Source organism: Cherax quadricarinatus, chromosome 5 (genome assembly GCF_038502225.1).
Source record: "Cherax quadricarinatus isolate ZL_2023a chromosome 5, ASM3850222v1, whole genome shotgun sequence".
NCBI classification, from domain to species: Eukaryota; Metazoa; Arthropoda; class Malacostraca; order Decapoda; family Parastacidae; genus Cherax; species Cherax quadricarinatus.
The window spans coordinates 5340489-5359190 of NC_091296.1; the positions used below are offsets into that span (position 1 = coordinate 5340489).

General features: G+C 42.3%; 1 protein-coding gene across 4 annotated transcripts in view; it reads left to right on the forward strand.

The window, feature by feature from the left end:
* The window catches only part of LOC128684935 (thioester-containing protein 1 allele R1), a 105242-nt gene that overhangs the window by 81680 nt on the left and 4860 nt on the right, over window positions 1-18702 (forward strand). For all 4 annotated transcript variants that reach the window (XM_053771302.1, XM_053771300.1, XM_053771303.1 and 1 more), the window contains 8 exons: window positions 234-352; window positions 1058-1197; window positions 1371-1590; window positions 1858-2038; window positions 4526-4722; window positions 4866-5015; window positions 8864-9039; window positions 18384-18469. In XM_053771302.1, the coding sequence (XP_053627277.1) occupies window positions 234-352; window positions 1058-1197; window positions 1371-1590; window positions 1858-2038; window positions 4526-4722; window positions 4866-5015; window positions 8864-9039; window positions 18384-18469 (1269 nt within the window). The remainder of the gene's footprint in view (window positions 1-233; window positions 353-1057; window positions 1198-1370; window positions 1591-1857; window positions 2039-4525; window positions 4723-4865; window positions 5016-8863; window positions 9040-18383; window positions 18470-18702) is intronic.

Sequence of the window (18702 nt, forward strand, 5' to 3'; positions counted from 1 at the left end):
TGTGTCAGTATTACCATACCCCCATTTTCCATTATCAAAACTATAATGTTAAGATTGTTTTTCTTACTTGGCCCACAGTTTAATAACTGTCCAGTGTGGACTGATCATCAGAGAAGTGAAACTCTCGAAACTCTTCAAAGGTATATCAAAGATATGCAGTTTTCATTTCCAGTTTTGCAGGATTTGACATATTGCAACAGTTCTTTGCATATTAGTGTTGCTTTGTGTTGCAGGGGATGTGTTAGGCCCAGCAGTAAGTGACCTACATAACCTGCTGGAGTTGCCCACCGGTTGTGGGGAGCAGAACATGGCTAAGCTCGTCCCTAACATTGTTCTCATGGAGTACCTCAAGGTGAGTTACATAGCCTTTCTGTTATTTTTATTGTTTTCATGGGAAAGAGCTAAATATGTAAAGGTTATAGAGAACCTTGGGAATGGGAGGCAGACAGATTTGATACCAGAGGAAAGGAGGGATAACTCAAATTTTCTGGAATAAGTCCTTCACTGGCATCAAAGAGTCTTCCCTGGTGGGTATTTCTCTGTTGTCGATTATCAGGACTTGCCAGTCATTTTTTCCACACATTATTTTGTGGCCAGATGTAATTTTCCTTTCAGTTGATAAATATTTTCTATCATGTTCATCAGTTTTTAAATTTCAGGAACATTAATGTATATGCATTTTATATAGATAGTGTCATGTTTAATTTTGACAGTAATGTAGCTTACTTTATCAAAAATACAGTTTGGTGTACAAAATATGTACAGCAATAAACAGCTTGGTTGATCAAGCCCTGATCCACTGCTAGACCTGGTCATCTACCAGGCCATGGGGGCATTGACCCCTAGAACACCCTCCAGGTATATTCCAGATATTCATCAGAGAGGATTTATGCTCTCCACACCTGTTTCTTCATTCTCATTTATCTTTAATTAAATTTCTGGCTATTACTTTCCACTCAGTGTATGAATCTTGTAAGTTTCCACTTAAAACTTTCAGTCAAACCAGCTTTGTATGAATACTAGAGTAGGTTAAAAAGTATTGTCTTCACCTTCTTAGAACAAGAATCAGTTGAGTGAGGCGCTACAAGGTCGGGCCAGACGCCACCTGGAGACAGGCTACCAGCAGCAGCTCAACTACAGACGTGATGATGGCTCTTTCAGCGCCTTTGGTAGTAGGGATGCCTCTGGAAGCACCTGGTGAGTTGTTCAGCTACAGCTATGTGATCTGGCTACACTGATCTATGATGGTTATGATACTGTACAAAACAATTTAGATGTACTGTAATGACAATTTTATAGGTATTTTTGAAGAGACATGATAGATTTTCACGAAATGCAGATCGTTGAGAAATTGCTGCCCTTACCTGCAGGTTGACAGCCTTTGTGATCAAGTCTCTGGTGGAGGCAGGACGGCACATTGATGTAGAGGAGAAAGTGGTGAAAGCAGCCATGGAGTGGATAATAAAGCTGCAAGCAGCAGATGGCTCCTTTCCTGAGGTGGGCACCATTAACAATGAGGCCATGCAGGGTGGAGCTACCAAAGGCATCCCTCTTACTGCATATGTCATCATCTCCCTCCTCACAGCCCAGGTAAAGTTAAACCAGGTTCACTTTCCATATAACTCCTAAATCCACACAATAATTTGACTTGGCTCCCTGCCTCTAATTGTATGATTTTTCCAGCTATACCCCCTCTCCCTATCTCCCCTTCAAATCTCCCAGGTAAATTATGCCTTTACACACAACCTTTCCCTTTCCCTTCACTGTTGGCAGATTAAAGATATAAAGTATGTATTAAACTTGGCTGATAGAATATTTTGATGTGATGTACATATACTGACTACGTACCTGCCACAGCGACCTCCCACGGCCAAGGTGCGTAATGTGATCAACCGAGCTGTGGATTTCTTGGCTACTAGTCTAGATGATATTGAAGACTTCTACAGCCTGGCTATCACTAACTATGCATTGCACTTGGCAGACAGCCCACTCAGGGATGCTGCTTTCTACAAGCTGGAAGGGAAAGCCAAGGTTCAAGGTTAGTTGTCCCTGCAACTTTGCACGAGTTTCAGACATGAATAAGCTAAGACTAAAAATGTGTAACTAGACCTCTGACCTTGCTTAAGATATCTTCAGTGATAGTTGTCTTGCCCAAGGCAAGGTCCTGGCTGATTGGTTAATATTTGTGTTAGCAAAGTCAGACTCTTCCATCTTAAATTATCAGTAAATTTTGTTTACATTTTTTGTTAAATAATTACTAAAGTAATAAGAATAAAATAATTTAATTTAAGGACTAATGAATATAACAAGCATTTCATATCACAAAATGAGATTTTAAATTTTTGACATTTAAATTTAATTTTAATTCTCAGCAGCAATGGATTATAAATATGTAATGAAGATACGAAAGTACATATGTAAATGTTTGCCACTGTCCCCATACAACAGTGAAAATATACACTAAATCAGAGTCCCAGAGTTGCAATTTCTTTGTACCTGTTTCCAAATCTTACGATTACATAACCTATCTGCATCCTTCATTAAAATTTTCTTAATTTTTTATTTTTATTTTTTTTTTTTTAACAAGTCAGCTGTCTCCCACCGAGGCAGGATGACCCAAAAAGAAAGAAAATCCCCAAAAAGACAATACTTTCATCATCATTCAACACTTTCACCTCACTTACATAAAATCACTGTTTTTGCAGAGGTGCTCAGAATACAACAGTTTAGAAGCATATACGTATAAAGATACACAACATATCCCTCCAAAACTGCCAATATCCCAAACCCCTCCTTTAAAGTGCAGGCATTGTACTTCCCATTTCCAGGACTCGAGTTCAGCTGTATAAAAATAACCAGTTTCCCTGAATCCCTTCACTAAATATTACCCTGCTCACACTCCAACAGCTCGTCAGGTCCCAAATACCATTCGTCTCCATTCACTCCTATCTAACACGCTCGCGCAATATGTGGTTTACAAATTATAAAATATCAAGTACAGTGGAACCTCAAATATCGAACTTTCTTCGGTCCAGAAGTCTGTTCGAGTGCCTTTACCGAATGAATTTATTCCCATCAGGAATAATGTAAATTAGATTAGTCCATTTCAGACCCTTAAAATACACTTTTAAAAGCACTTACAAAAATACACTTACATAATTGGTTGTGTTGGAAGTAGTTCAATTTTTGAGGTTCCACTGTACAAAGAAGGCCTCTATCACACCTAGCATGACTAGGCATTTTGGGCAGACTACTAATAATTCTTACTTTATATTGCTACAGGTTATGGAACATATTGATATTAAAGCTAGGAAACTGTATTACAGTAACTGTATTATAGTTTGTGGTTGTTTTGCATGAAAAACACACAGTGTAAGTGTGTCTTCAGTTATGCATAGGGATTTGCATAACTGAGGACCCTGATAAGATGACAATGGGCAACTAAAATTATATCCTTAAAAATGAAAAGAATTGGTTGGTAATATTTATGTACAAATTATAAGTAACACTGTAATATGAAAGATGTATGAACCCTAAAATTGATAATTGAAAAAATGATGAGTGCTTCATTGAGGCATCTGTGGAGATGAACATTATCATGGAGAAGTAAAGAATGAGTACAGTGGTACCTCAAGTTTCGAACAGCTCCCAACTCGAACAACTATGTAAGTGTATTTTTGCAAGTGCTTTTGTAAGTGTATTTTTGGGGGCCAAATGGACTAATCTTATTTACATCATTCCTTATGGGAACAAATTCGTTGGGTAACAGCGCTCGAACAGCCTTCTGGAATGAATTAAGTTCGTATCTTGAGGTACCACTGTATAGTGAAGTATGGATTGTGGGTGTTGCAGCAAGGAAGAGGCTGGAGGCAGTGGAGATACCTGAGGGTATCGTGAAGTGTAACTATTTTTCAGAGAATTCATAGATAGTAGATTAGGAGGAGGTGCAGGGGTTACTAGAAAAATTATTCAGAGGACTAAGGAAAGTTTTTATGAGGTGGTATGGACCAAGATAGGATGACTTGGATGTACAAATCTGTAGTAGCGAGATGGTGAAGTAGGAGTACCCCTAGGAATGGTTGGAGGGGGAGTTAAAAGAGGTTTTATGTGCAAGAGTCCTGTACATCCAGCAAGCATGTGTGAATATGTTAGGAGTGTGAGCAGAGTAACATTTTGTGAAGAGATTCACCCTTCTGGCAATACAGTGATGAAGTGAATGATGGTGAAAGTTTTTCTTTTTCGGGCCACCCTGCCTTGGTGGGAATCGGCCAGTGTGTTAATAAAAAAAAATAATAATAAATTCAGGGAAACTGGTTAGCTGGACTTGAGTCTTGGAGGTGAGAAATATAGTGCCTGCACTCTGAAGGGGTAGGGAATATTTGAAGCAGTGATAGAGTGAATGATGGTGAAAATATTTCCTCTTTTTTTTTTTTTTTTGGTTTGCCCTACCTTATTGGGGAGACAGCTAGCGTGTGTGTTTTTTTATTTTTTGTAAAGTGCTAATATGATAATGTGTGTGGTACAGACAAGGAGAAGTGGTGGGAAGCTGGAGGCCTAAAACTGACCCGAGAAACCACAGTGGAGTCACGACCTCTGGATGTGGAAGCCACCAGTTATGCCCTTCTCACCTACATCCTTCGGGGCCTTACTCGTGATGCTCTTCCCATCATGAGTTGGCTTGTTAGACAACGCAATCAGTATGGTGGTTTTCAGTCTACACAGGTAACACCAGCCTATACAGGTTATAGCAATTGTGGAAGATGTTTTGAAATGAGTTATGTATATACAATGTCTTCAGTAAGTAAATTTTTTTTTTTTTGCAGAGCATATAATACTGAAATGTTAATAGCAAGTCACTCTTGCAGGACACAGTGGTAGGGATGGCAGCTTTGGCAGCATTGGCAGGCAAACTGTCCACAACAGAGCCACAGGTCAATATTCGTCTCATCTACGGTGCTCGAGGCAAGAACCTGCAGGTCACCAGATCCAACACTATGTTGCTGCAGCGCGTGGAGGTTAGTCTAGAGACAGATTTAGCAAGACTGACATATAATCCTCTTTGTTCCTCAGTTTTTCATACATCAAAAATGTGATACACACATTGAGTTTTAAGACATTTATTGAGGATACATTTTGCCCACCAGTGGTTTTTCAATCCAGTAGAGAGAAGAGACTTAGTTATAGTGACAGAGGTCAGGTGTGATGTGCAGCCAGGTATGTGGTGACTAACTGATGGCTGTATTCTGCTTGGGTAAAATACATTGTTCAAGTATTTTGGATATGATTAAACTCCCTGTACTTTGAGGTATGGTGTTGCTGTTATCCACTGCAATACTTGTGTACATCTCATGGACTTCAAGAATGCCAAACTGGTCATCAGGGAATTCAGTCTTTACAACAGATGATTAGATTTATCATAGGTAGTAGGTTGGTAGACAACAACCGCCCAGGGAGGTACTACCGTCCTGCCAAGTGAGTGTAAAACGAAAGCCTGTAATTGTTTTACATGATGGTAGGATTGCTGGTGTCCTTTTTTCTGTCTCATGATTTTTTTATTATTATTATTATTATTATTATCACACTGGCCGATTCCCACCAAGGCAGGGTGGCCCGAAAAAGAAAAACTTTCACCATCATTCACTCCATCACTGTCTTGCCAGAAGGGTGCTTTACACTACAGTTTTTAAACTGCAACTTTAACACCCCTCCTTCAGAGTGCAGGCACTGTACTTCCCATCTCCAGGACTCAAGTCCGGCCTGCCGGTTTCCCTGAACCCCTTCATAAATGTTACTTTGCTCACACTCCAACAGCACGTCAAGTATTAAAAACCACTTGTGTCTCCATTCACTCCTATCAAACACACTCATGCATGCCTGCTGGAAGTCCAAGCCCCTCGCATACAAAACCTCCTTTACCCCTTCCCTCCAACCTTTCATAGGCCGACCCCTACCCCGCCTTCCTTCCACTACAGATTGATACACTCTTGAAGTCACTCTGTTTCGCTCCATTCTCTCTACATGTCCAAACCACCTCAACAACCCTTCCTCAGCCCTCTGGACAACAGTTTTGGTAATCCCGCACCTCCTCCTATCTTCCAAACTACGAATTCTCTGCATTATATTCACACCACACATTGCCCTCAGACATGACATCTCCACTGCCTCCAGCCTTCTCCTCACTGCAACATTCATCACGCATGCTTCATACCCATATAAGAGCATTGGTAAAACTATACTCTCATCAATTCCCCTCTTTGCCTCCAAGGACAAAGTTCTTTGTCTCCACAGACTCCTAAGTGCACCACTCACCCTTTTCCCCTCATCAATTCAATGATTCACCTCATCTTTCATAGACCCATCCACTGACACATCCACTCCCAAATATCTGAATACATTCACCTCCTCCATACTCTCTCCCTCCAATCTGATATCCAATCTTTCACCTAATCTTTTTGTTATCCTCATAACCTTACTCTTTCCTGTATTCACTTTTAATTTTCTTCTTTTACACACCCTACCAAATTCATCCACCAATCTCTGCAACTTCTCTTCAGAATCTCCCAAGAGCACAGTGTCATCAGCAAAGAGCAACTGTGACAACTCCCACTTTGTGTGATTCTTTATCTTTTAACTCCACGCCTCTTGCCAAGACCCTCACATTTACTTCTCTTACAACCCCATCTATAAATATATTAAACAACCACGGTGACATCACACATCCTTGTCTAAGGCCTACTTTTACTGAGAAATAATTTCCCTCTTTCCTACATACTCTAACTTGAGCCTCACTATCCTCGTAAAAACTCTTCACTGCTTTCAGTAACCTACCTCCTACACCATACACCTGCAACATCTGCCACATTGCCCCCCTATCCACCCTGTCATATGCCTTTTCCAAATCCATAAATGCCACAAAGACCTCTTTAGCCTTATCTAAATACTGTTCACTTATGTTTCACTGTAAACACCTGGTCCACACACCCCTTACCTTTCCTAAAGCCTCCTTGTTCATCTGCTATCCTATTCTCTGTCTTACTCTTAATTCTTTCAATAATAACTTCACCATACACTTTACCAGGTATACTCAACAGACTTATCCCCCTATAATTTTTGCACTCTCTTTTGTCCCCTTTGCCTTTATACAAAGGAACTATGCATGCTCTCTGCCAATCCCTAGGTACCTTACCCTCTTCCATACACTTATTAAATAATTGCACCAACCACTCCAAAACTATATCCCATCAATCCCGGCTGACTTACTCCCTTTCATTTTACCTACTGCCTCACGAACTTCCCCCACACACAACTGGCACTTCCTCACTCCTACAAGATGTTATTCCTCCTTGCCCTATACACAAAATCACAGCTTCCCTATCTTCATCAACATTTAACAATTCCTCAAAATATTCCCTCCATCTTTCCAATACCTCTAACTCTCCATTTAATAACTCTCCTCTCCTATTTTTAACTGACAAATCCATTTGTTCTCTAGGCTTCCTTAACTTGTTAATCTCACTCCAAAACTTTTTCTTACTTTCAACAAAATTTGTTGATAACATCTCACCCACTCTCTCATTTGCTCTCTTTTTACATTGCTTCACCACTCTCTTAACCTCTCTCTTTTTCTCCATATACTCTTCCCTCCTTGCATCACTTCTACTTTGTAAAAACTTCTCATATGCTAACTTTTTCTCCCTTACTACTCTCTTTACATCATCATTCCACCAATCGCTCCTCTTCCCTCCCGCACCCACTTTCCTGTAACCACAAACTTCTGCTGAACACTCTAACACTACATTTTTAAACCTACCCCATACCTCTTCGACCCCATTGCCTATGCTCTCATTAGCCCATCTATCCTCCGATAGCTGTTTATATCTTACCCTAACTGCCTCCTCTTTTAGTTCATAAACCTTCACCTCTCTCTTCCCTGATGCTTCTATTCTTGTATCCCATCTACCTTTTACTCTCAGTGTAGCTACAGCTAGAAAGTGATCTGATATATCTGTGGCCCCTCTATAAACATGTACATCCTGAAGTCTATTCAACAGTCTTTTATCTACCAATACATAATCCAACAAACTACTGTCATTTCGCCCTACATCATATCTTGTATACTTATTTATCCTCTTTTACTTAAAATATGTATTACCTATAACTAAACCCCTTTCTATACAAAGTTCAATCAAAGGGCTCCCATTATCATTTACACCTGGCACCCCAAACTTACCTACCACACCCTCTCTAATGAACATGCAAGATTTCAGGTATGTCTTGCTACTTCTACTTACACCTAGGTCACACTACACATACATGTACAAGCACATATATACACACCCCTCTGGGTTTCCTTCTATTTTCTTTCTAGTTCTTATTCTTGTTTATTTCCTCTTATCTCCATGAGGAAGTGGAACATAATTCTTCCTCCGTAAGCCATGCGTGTTGTAAGAGGCGACTAAAATGCCGGGAGCAAGGGGCTAGTAACCTCTTCTCCTGTATATACATGTATTACTAAATGTAAAAGGAGAAACTTTCGTTTTTCCTTTTGGGCCACCCCGCCTCGGTGTGTTGAAAGAAAGAAAGATTAGATTTATATCTAATCACTACTTGTAACACCTACCTCAGAACACATGGGGGTTTCAATTTATCCAAAATATCAGTGGAATGATGTTTTTATGTTTACCCTATATTCCAGTTATTTAGTGGACAGTCATTGTATCATATTCATCAGTAAAAAAAATATGGAGTTTTAATATCCTGCCCATCTGTTTGTCAATTTTTGGTAATTCATAAATCTGTGCTAATATTAATAAGATAACAATATTGTGACAGCTGTGTAGTGTGGTAATTAATTTTATTGCAGCTACCTGATGACACTGACAAGGTGGAGGTGTCAGCATCTGGAACAGGTGTGGCAGTGCTTCAGGTGACTTACCATTACAATGTAAGAGTCACAGGACCCAAACCTGCCTTTTCTCTCGACCCCCAACTGGATGTTACTACTGATGCCAACCGCCTCAGATTAACCACTTGTACTGGGTCAGTTCCTCTTTAAACTTTATTCACACACTGGCTTAGAACTTGACTCACTTTATTTCTGGCAATCTGACTCAAATGTGATCCACAATACATGCAAAAAAATAATATCAGCATACAAGATATGAAAGCTGTTTCCATTGATCAAAATAGTAAGAATGAGGTACAGTAGACAATTTTTTTTTTTTTTAATATTCTGGTCATCTCACATAGAAGATAACACTTACCCATTCAATCACTGTCTTGCCAGAAGGGTACCAGCATCACAATTCAGATCAGCCTCTAGATTACATCTTCACTCCACTTTTAGCGTGCAGGCACTGTACAAAAGGAAATAATGTAAGGCCAAATTAAGGATATGGTTTATGGAATACAGCTGACTCTGAATTGTTTCAGATTAAATTGTGCTGATAGTTTCATAAATATGACAGTAAATAAGTCATGACAGCATTAAGTTCATAATGAAAGTAAAAAATTCTTAAGGTAAATTGATCAGCATTTTGAATGGAAAAACTGTTGACTAGCACTTTTAATCTTATACAAATAAATAATGTAAGAACAAAGTGCTAATATTCTTAATTTACTTTAAGATACTGATCAAAGTAATTAACATTCTCATTAATGCTTTTATTCAGAAATAAGGAAGTTAAAAATAATTATCATGGATATACACTACACTATCTCAATTTTGTGCATTATCTATGTTACTGTTTGTCTGAATGTTCATCTAAAATCAGATATACTGTACACAAATTTGTAACAGTATATACAGTGGACCCCCGGTTAACGATATTTTTTCATTCCAGAAGTATTTTCAGGTGCCAGTACTGACCGAATTTGTTCCCATAAAGAATATTGTGAAGTAGATTAGTCCATTTCAGACCCCCAAACATACACGTACAAACGCACTTACATAAATACACTTACATAATTGGTCGCATTGGGAGGTGATTGTTAAGCGGGGGTCCACTGTATTATTATCATCATTTCTCTATATTTCCCAGTGTGTGTATGATAAGGAGTGTGTTTACCAGTAATTATGTACTTTTGTGTATATAATTTTACTTTAATTTTGTGATCATATTGTAAAATATATTTATAGATGGGGTTGTAAGAGAAGTGAATGCTCACGTGTTGGCAAGAGGTGTGAGATAAAAGATAATTAATCTAACACACAGTTGCTCTTTGCTGATGACACTGCTTTTGGGAGATTCTGAAGAGAAGCTGCAGAGGTTCGTGGATGAGTTTGATAGGGTGTGTAAAAGAAGTGAATTAAAAGTGAATATAGGAAAGAGTACAGTGATGGATAAAAAAAATTAGGTAATGAAAGACTGGATATCAGATTGGAGAGAGAGAGAGTATGGAGGAGGTGAATGTATTCATTTATTTAGGAGTGGATGTCTCAGCAGATGGATTTATGAAAGATGAGATGAATTGTAGAATTGACAAGGGGGAAAAGATGAGTCTGTGGAGGCAAAGAGGGGAATGTACGAGAGTATAGTCACACCAATGCTCTTATGTGGGTGTGAAGCATGGGTGCCGAATGTTGCAACAAGGAGGAGGCTGGATGCAGTGGAGATGTCATGTCTGAGGGCAATGTGTGGTGTGAATATAATGCAGAGAATTCGTAGGTTGGAAATTAGGAGGTGTGGGATTACCAAAATTATTATCCCAAGGACTGAGGAAGGGTTGTTGAGGTGGTTCAGACACGTAGAAAGGATGAAATGAAATAGAATGACTTAAAGTGCATAAATCTGTATTATTATTATAATCAAAAAGAAGCGCTAAGCCACAAAGGCTATACAGCGCTGCAGGGCAGGAAGGAAGCGAGGGCATCAGGTGGCAAAAGGGAGATGGATGAGTAATAGGTTACGGATAACAGCGGGGCAGTGGATGGTGAAAGGGTAAAGGGCAGCAAGAGACTGAACTAGAAAGGGCTGAGGGGAGTGCGAAAGGTATCATCATCAGAGTTTGTGGAGTAAATCAGTCGTTGTCAAGAAGTCAATGAGAGAGTCAGGATTAAAGGAGGGTCCATCAGCAAGAAGGGAAGGTAAAGAGAGAGTAGTAGAACGAAGACGACGGAGGTAAATTCTGCGTGCTCGTTGATAGAGAGGGCAGTCTAACAGAATGTGGCTAATCGATACTGGAACTTGACACTGCTCACAGAGAGGAACAGGATGCCTCTCCATGAGATACCCATGAGTAAGACGAGTGTGGCCAATGCGAAGGCGGGAGAGAGTGGTCTCCCAACCTCGGCACTGATGACAAGAAGACTGCCAGTAACCTATGCTCGGTTTAATAGAATGAAGTTTGTTACCGAGCAGAGTTGACCAATGTTGTTGCCAACGGGTGTGAAGATGGGTAGCTATTGCAGCAAAATAGTCCAGAAATGGAACACCTCTGTAGGAAATTGGTAGGTCATGTACTGCTGACCGCGCAGCAGTGTCTGCCTGTTCATTGCCCTGTACGTCAACATGACCAGGGACCCAACAAAAAACAATATCTTTATGCTTGGTAGAGATACGGCGTAGCCAAAGTTGGATACGGAGAACTAGGGGGTGAGATGCATCAAATTTTCGTACAGCCTGTAGAGCACTAAGGGAGTCTGAGACTACCACAAATGATGACACAGGCATACATGCGATACGAATAAGTGCTGCAAGAATGGCATACAATTCAGCAGTAAAAATGCTAGCCGAAGATAGTAAATGCCCTCGCACGACGCTGTCCGGAAACACTGCTGCGAATCCGACACCGTCTGAAGACTTAGGGCCATCTGTGTACACAGCGATGGCATGAGAATGAGAGTGGAAGTGATGAAGAAAAAGAGAGAGGGAAGCCACCGTAGGCAGTTGGGCTTTCGAGCAAGGGAGTGAGAAAGAACAGACCCGAACAGCTGGAACTTCCCAGGGGGGTAGGGAAAAGTGAGATGCTACGTGAACATATAAAGGTGGTAACTGAAGGGAAGATGAGCGAATGTAGGTGAAGAGAAAAGGGACGGAGCAAACAGGGGCGGCGAACAAATAAAGAATGTCTACTAATATCGGTGACCATTCTATAAATGGAAGGATCGTGAGAGCATACATAGTAGCGAAGGCAATGGGCATCACGGCGATCAGACAAGGATGGAACATTCGCTTCTGCATAGAGGCTCTCAACAGGGTAAGAGCGAAAAGCACCAAGGCATAAACGTAATCCTTGTTGATGGATGGGGTTAAGGCTAGAGAGAGTAGCAGGAGAGGCCGCTGAATAAATCTGGTCACCATAATCGAGTTTCGATAAAACGAGGGCTGAATGTAGGCGAAGCAGAGTTCGACGATCAGCTCCCCAGGAAAGATGAGCAAGGGTTTTAAGAAGGTTTAGCCGGCTGTGACAAGTTGCCTTCAGAGAGGTAATGGGAGGTTTCCAGGATAACCTACGGTCAAAGAGAAGGCCTAGAAACCTGACTGTATCACGTTCGGGGATACAAGATACAAAGGATGATCGGAGATGACAGAGCGTCTAGTGAAAGTAATTTGGTGAGTTTTGGTACTGGAAAATTTAAACCCATGCGTGGTGGCCCAAGTGGAAACACGGTCGACCGCGTGCTGGAGAGAAACTGCAATGAGATGAGTCAGTGCCTGCACAAGCAATAGCGAAGTCATCAACATAGAGTGATGACCAAATATTGGGTGGAAGAACAGAGGCCAAATCATTTATAGCAAGGAGAAAAAGTGTTGTGCTCAGAACACATCCCTGAGGGATATCTTCAGCTTGGATAAAGTCCGGGGAAAGCACATTATTGACTCTAACACGGAAGTGTCTGTCAGTTAAAAAGTTCTTAAGGAAGGATGGTAGATTGCCTCGGAGACCTAAGGAGTGGGCTTGGGCCAAAATATTATACCTCCAAGTTGTGTCATATGCCTTCTCAAGGTCAAAAAATATGGCAATAACCGAGTGATTATTTGCAAAGGCATTACGAACATACGTATCCAAGCATAGTAAGGGGTCTATGGTAGAACGGCCCTTACGAAAGCCATATTGACTAGCGGAGAGACTATTGTGCGTCTCTAAATACCACATTAAACGGCAATTTACCAGACGTTCCATCACTTTGCAAACTGCACTAGTAAGAGCGATGGGACGATAGTGGGAGGCATCATGTCTTGTAGTACCCGGCTTGCGGAAAGGGAGAACAATGGCAGATTTCCACAGCTGGGGAAGAACTCCTTGTGCCCAAATAAGATTGAAGAGGTGTAAGAGGATTACAAGGGCTGACTGATGTAAATGCTGTAACATACGAATATGAATGTCGTCAGGTCCAGCTGCCAATGATGGGCAAGCTGAGAGTGTTGCCTCCAGTTCCTGAAGTGTAAAAGGCACATTATACTGTTCTTCTCCGAGAGAAGAAAAGTCCAAGGGTACTAACTCTCTGGCCGACTTTGAGGAAAGAAACGAGGGGCATAGATGGAGCCCCCGGGAAATACGGACCAGATGAGTGCCAATTTCAATGGCAACGTCAAGAGGGTTTGCTACATCAATACCGGAAACCCGTAGAACAGGAGCCGGGTCAGGAGAGTATTTACCACTCAATTTCCTCACTTTTTTCCAGACTGCACTCATAGAGGAAGCAGAGGTGATGGTGGAAATATAGTCTCGCCAGCAAGTGCGTTTAGCATCACTGATGACACGGCGAGCGATCGCACGCTTCTGCTTAAAATCAAGAAGTCTCTCATTGGTTCTATTGTATCGGTACCTGCCCCATGCAGCGCGTTTCAAACGTACTGCACAAGCAGGAGACCACTAAGGCACGCACTTCTGAGAATGCTTGCCTGAGGTTTGGGGTATAGAATGAGAAGCTGCGGTATAAACTGACGTCGAGAAGAGGTGTAGGAGCTCACTAAAAGCAGTGAGCTGCGAGTAAAGGTCCCAATTTGCCCGATCAAATTGCCAGCGAGGGCTATGGAAAGGTGGTGAATATGAAGGAGAAGTAAGAATGATTGGAAAATGATCGCTGTCATGTAATTCCGGTAGAACAGACCAGGTGAAGTCTAGTGCAGTGGAGGAAGAGCAGACTGATAGATCGATGCAAGAGAGAGTATGAGTACGAGGATCAAAATGGGTGGGAGTACCCGTATTTAAAACATGGAGGGGGTGAGAGGCGAGAAAAGCCTCCAGCTGGATGCCACGTGAGTCACAATGAGACCCCCCCCAGAGGAAATAGTGGGCGTTAAAATCACCAAGTAACAGAAGTGGTGGTGGTGGTAAGGATGAAACAAGAAAGGCAAAGTCTGGGATAGAAAATGCTCGAGAAGGAGAGAGATATAAAGAACATATTGTAAACCACTTATTCAAGTGGATACGGGCTGTAGTGTAATGCAGCGAGGTATGGACAAATAGTTGACAGTACGGAATATCATTGCGTAGAAGAAGGGCACTTTCATTAAAGGTCCCATCTGAGAAAGGATCTGAAGAATACAATAAATTATAGCCTGAGATAGGTTGGAAAACAGCCGAGTGTAATTTTGGTTCTTGTAAGCAAGCACCAACAGGGGAAAACCTGGAAAGCAACATCTGAAGCTCACCCCAATTACCCCTGAGGCCGCGGATATTCCACTGTAAATAGGCCATGATTGGCGATGAAGAAAATACCAGGAATCTGTAGGGGAAGGCACCTACGGACTAGAGGGGTTAGAAAAGTCAACGTGTGGTGGCATTGGAAGACGTTCAAGCAGCGAAGGAACGGAGCGTTGCAAAGAATGGGGTTGTGAAGATGGAGGAGAGGGAAGAGAAGGAACAGGAAGTGAATCAGTGTCCATTGAAGGTTTAGTCTCTGCAATATATTCTGAAATGGCTTCAAGTGTTTCTGAATTCAAAGATGTATGGGAGACCATATTGGAGGTAGAAGGGGGAGGGTGAGTAAAGATTGGGACAGTAATGGACTGTACCAAAGTAGAGGGGGACGAAAGAGTGTAAGGGACTGGAGATGAAGTGTGGGGGGGACAGAAGAGGCAGAAACCTGGGAGGGGACGGGGGTGGAAGGCATAGTACGAGGAGGAGGGTGAATCTCCACATTTGTAATAGAGCCAGAGAGAGGGGAAGAACTAGGCACAGAGACTGGAAAGGTAAAGTGTGGAGGTGGAAGGAAGAGGCAAAGAAGATTTCAGCAATGTGGATTTTTTGGACTTCTGAGAAGTAGAGGGGCGATTGGTATAAGGTGTTGTACGAGGTCTTGTTGATACTGGGGCTTGTGAGGAAGGACGCGAAGATGTGAGAACAGACTGAGTTGTAGTCGGGACGTCAGAGCCAAGGACAACAAAAGGATTAGATGATGGAGTGGCTATGGGAGGGGTAACAACAGAGGAGGCTGCAGAAGATGGGACCCCAGAAGTAGGGGGATGTTTTGAAACACGAGAATAAGAAACACTGGGTAGTCTCCCTTGGAGGCAGAGATGAGTAACTGCCATAGCAGTTGCCGTTGCCTCTTTGAGGCAACGGATTTCACGTTCATTTAAGTAGACCTGGCAACGGCGGGAGTATGAAGGGTGAGCTTCATTACAATTAAGGCAAGATGGAGGTCGACTGCAAGATGTATTAGAATGGTCGTCGGCACCACAGACTGGGCATTCGGCTATAGATCTGCAATATTTCGCTGGGTGACCAAAACGCCAGCAATTTCTACACTGTTGCGGTGTAGGTATCACCTTTTGAACTTGTAACTGATGTCCCGTGACATATACAGAGGACGGGAGTTCTCGGCTGTCAAAAGTTAAACGAGCCACATTGCAAGGGTAAAGTCTCCGCCCACGGGCAGGAAGGACATAAGTGTCTACTTTGAGGATTGGGAGATCCTGGAGTTCCAGCTGTTCAAGAATGACTGGAAATTCTGTTGGACTATGGTATGGGGCAGAATGACAGTACCACTACAAGAATTGAGAGAAAGATGTTTTTCAATAGTGATAGGAGTAGTATCGATATTCGAAAGGAGAGAAAGATCATGAGCTTGGGTAGCATTCTGGACAGTGACGATGCGTGTACCACTCTTGAGAGCATGAAATGAAATATCTCTACCAACATGATGCAGGAGCGCTTTGCCAATACTATGGTCAGAAAGATAGGCAGAAGAAGAAGTCGGTCTTAAAGTAAAGAATTTAGTCCATTGTGTGGTCTGAAACAGTGTGGAGAGGGAGTGCATGACATGTCGGTCTTTTCCGAGTAGAATGGGAAGGTAACGAAGGAGCATCATCAGGAGATTGACATTGGCGTTTAGGAGTAGGACCGGAGTTGGTCCAGCGTGAAATGGGCTGGCGATTCGAAAATTGCCGTACCGTAGAGGGAGAGGGCGGAAGCATAGTCAAAGGAGAGCGGAGGTCAGACAAATCGAAGGAGTCAGTCGAAGCCTCGGTACCTGAAGCGGGTGAGGAAACAGCACCAGCAATAGGTACAGGGGCATCAGGAGTGTCCGAAGAGTGGTCTAAAAACAAGGCAGGGTCAGAGTGGGTTGCGGTATCAAGAAGGGGCCGGGGGTAGTGGGTTCATGGATTGGGTTCTCCATGGTTAGGTTACTCTTTTGCCTTTTGTTTAAGAAAAAAAAGAAAGAAGAAAAGAAAATAAAAATAAAAAAGGGGGGAGCGGGGAGGAATAGTTCCCAGGAGGAATGAAAGGGCCGGAAATCTCCCTCCGCTCCCAAGAGGACCTCAGCACCGCTAGTAGCTCAAATGCAGCATGGAACCCTTGCCATACCCTACCCTTCATGCCAGTAAACCAGCAATCTGGGATAGCAACCTCACATCTGCCGAGCTACCTCGGTGGACATAAGAGAGGGCGGTCGGATATCTGCCACAAAGCATACCTCCTTCAGCCACCACCCCCGGAATCTGAAAGGTGGCTTCCAGAGATACACCCGTCGCCCAAAAGACACCCAAAGCTACTCCGGGATACCGGAGAGGGATCGGGACATCCCCAGGCGATCCAGGTTCCACTGCAAACTACGCCACCGCCAAGAACCTCAACGGAATGGGATGGACCCTGGTATCCTTTCCCCTACCTAGGAACTAGCGCACCTGTGGGAGAAATCCCAAAGGCCAAAAAGAGGAAGGGCAAAAGGGAAGGGTGGGGAGGAGGAAAGGAAAAAGGGGAGGATGGGATAGGGAGGGGGGGATTGGGGGGTAATTAGGTTCGGTCTGAGGAAGGAGACCGACAGGTCTGATTCCTCAGACCAAGAGCCTCTTCACCACAACAAGGAGCCCCCCTTGAAGAGGCATAAATCTGTAGTGGAGGGAAGGCAGGGTAGGGATCGGCCTAGGAAAGGTTGGAGGGAGGGGTTAAAGGTTTTGTGTGTGAAGGGCTTTGATTCCAGCAAGCATGCTTGAGCTTGTTAGATAGGAGCAAATGAAGACAGATGGTTTTTAGGTCTTGACATGCTGTTGGAGTGCAAGCAAGGCAACATTTATGAAGAGATTCAGGGAACCCAGCAGACTGGACCCGAGTCCTGTAGATGGGAAGTACAGTGCCTGTACTCTGAAGGAGGGGTGTTAATGTTGCAATTTTATAACTGTAGTGTAAGTGCACCTCTGGCAAGACAATGATGAAAGTTTTTCTTTTTCAGTCCACCCTCCCTTACTGGGAAATGGCCAATTTGTTAATAAAAATATTTTAAAATATAACCACTTCAGATTTTAATTGCACAGTTTAGGAATGAGGAAGGGAGAAAAATAGGATAACAGATATGTAAATCTGGGGTGGAGGGAAGGAGGTGTAGGGTTCCTCTTAGGAAAGATTGGAGGGAGGGGATTAATGAGGTTTTGAGTGCTAGGGGCTTGGACAGCTAAAAGGATTGTGTGACCATGTTAGGTAGAAGTGAGTAGAGGCAAGAGGTTTTTATGATTTGATGATCTATTGGAGTGTAAGGAAGGTAACATTTACGAAGGGATTCAAGGTAACTTATTAGCCAGACTCGAGACTTGGAAGTGGGAAGTATAGTGCCTGCACTTTGAAGGAGAGGTGGGGAGGCTGCAGTTTGGAGGGTCATCTGAACTGTAATGTAGCTCTTTTTTGGCAAAACAGTGACTGTCACATGTTCAGTGTTTTCTTCTTTGTCAGGTCACTCTGCCTCGGTGAGAGATCGCAAGAGTGTTAAAAAATTAAATGTTTGTTATAAATTCATTAAAGGAATAAGATAAGTAGAGCATATTGTGTAATGCAAAAAGTCTACCACAACTGACTGCAAGCTTGAAAAACCTTCCAGGTAGTTGCACTTCAAACGTCACCCACAGACAATTTTAATGCAGTGAATGTGTGTTTTAAAAGAAAAAATTGCATGCTTTTGTCACTTGTAATGGAAATATAAAGTGATATCTCTATTTCAGATATATTAAAGGCAACATGAGCAATATGGCAGTGATGGATGTGTCACTGCCCTCAGGATATGTTGTGGATAATGACTTGATTCCTGGTGAGTGAATAGCCCTTATTGGAAGCTGTACTTAGTATGTAGGTACTAAAACTGAAACCCAGTGAGCAACACTTAACTGATACAGGTAATGTTGCCCTCATGACAAATATTTACTGAATTATCTTACCTGATATTTTGCTAAGTCACCCTTTTACTAGTACCATTAAACTTTAAAAAATTCAGTTTGATGTGATAAGAGTTATGTACCATGTGGATCTCACTGTACTGTATAC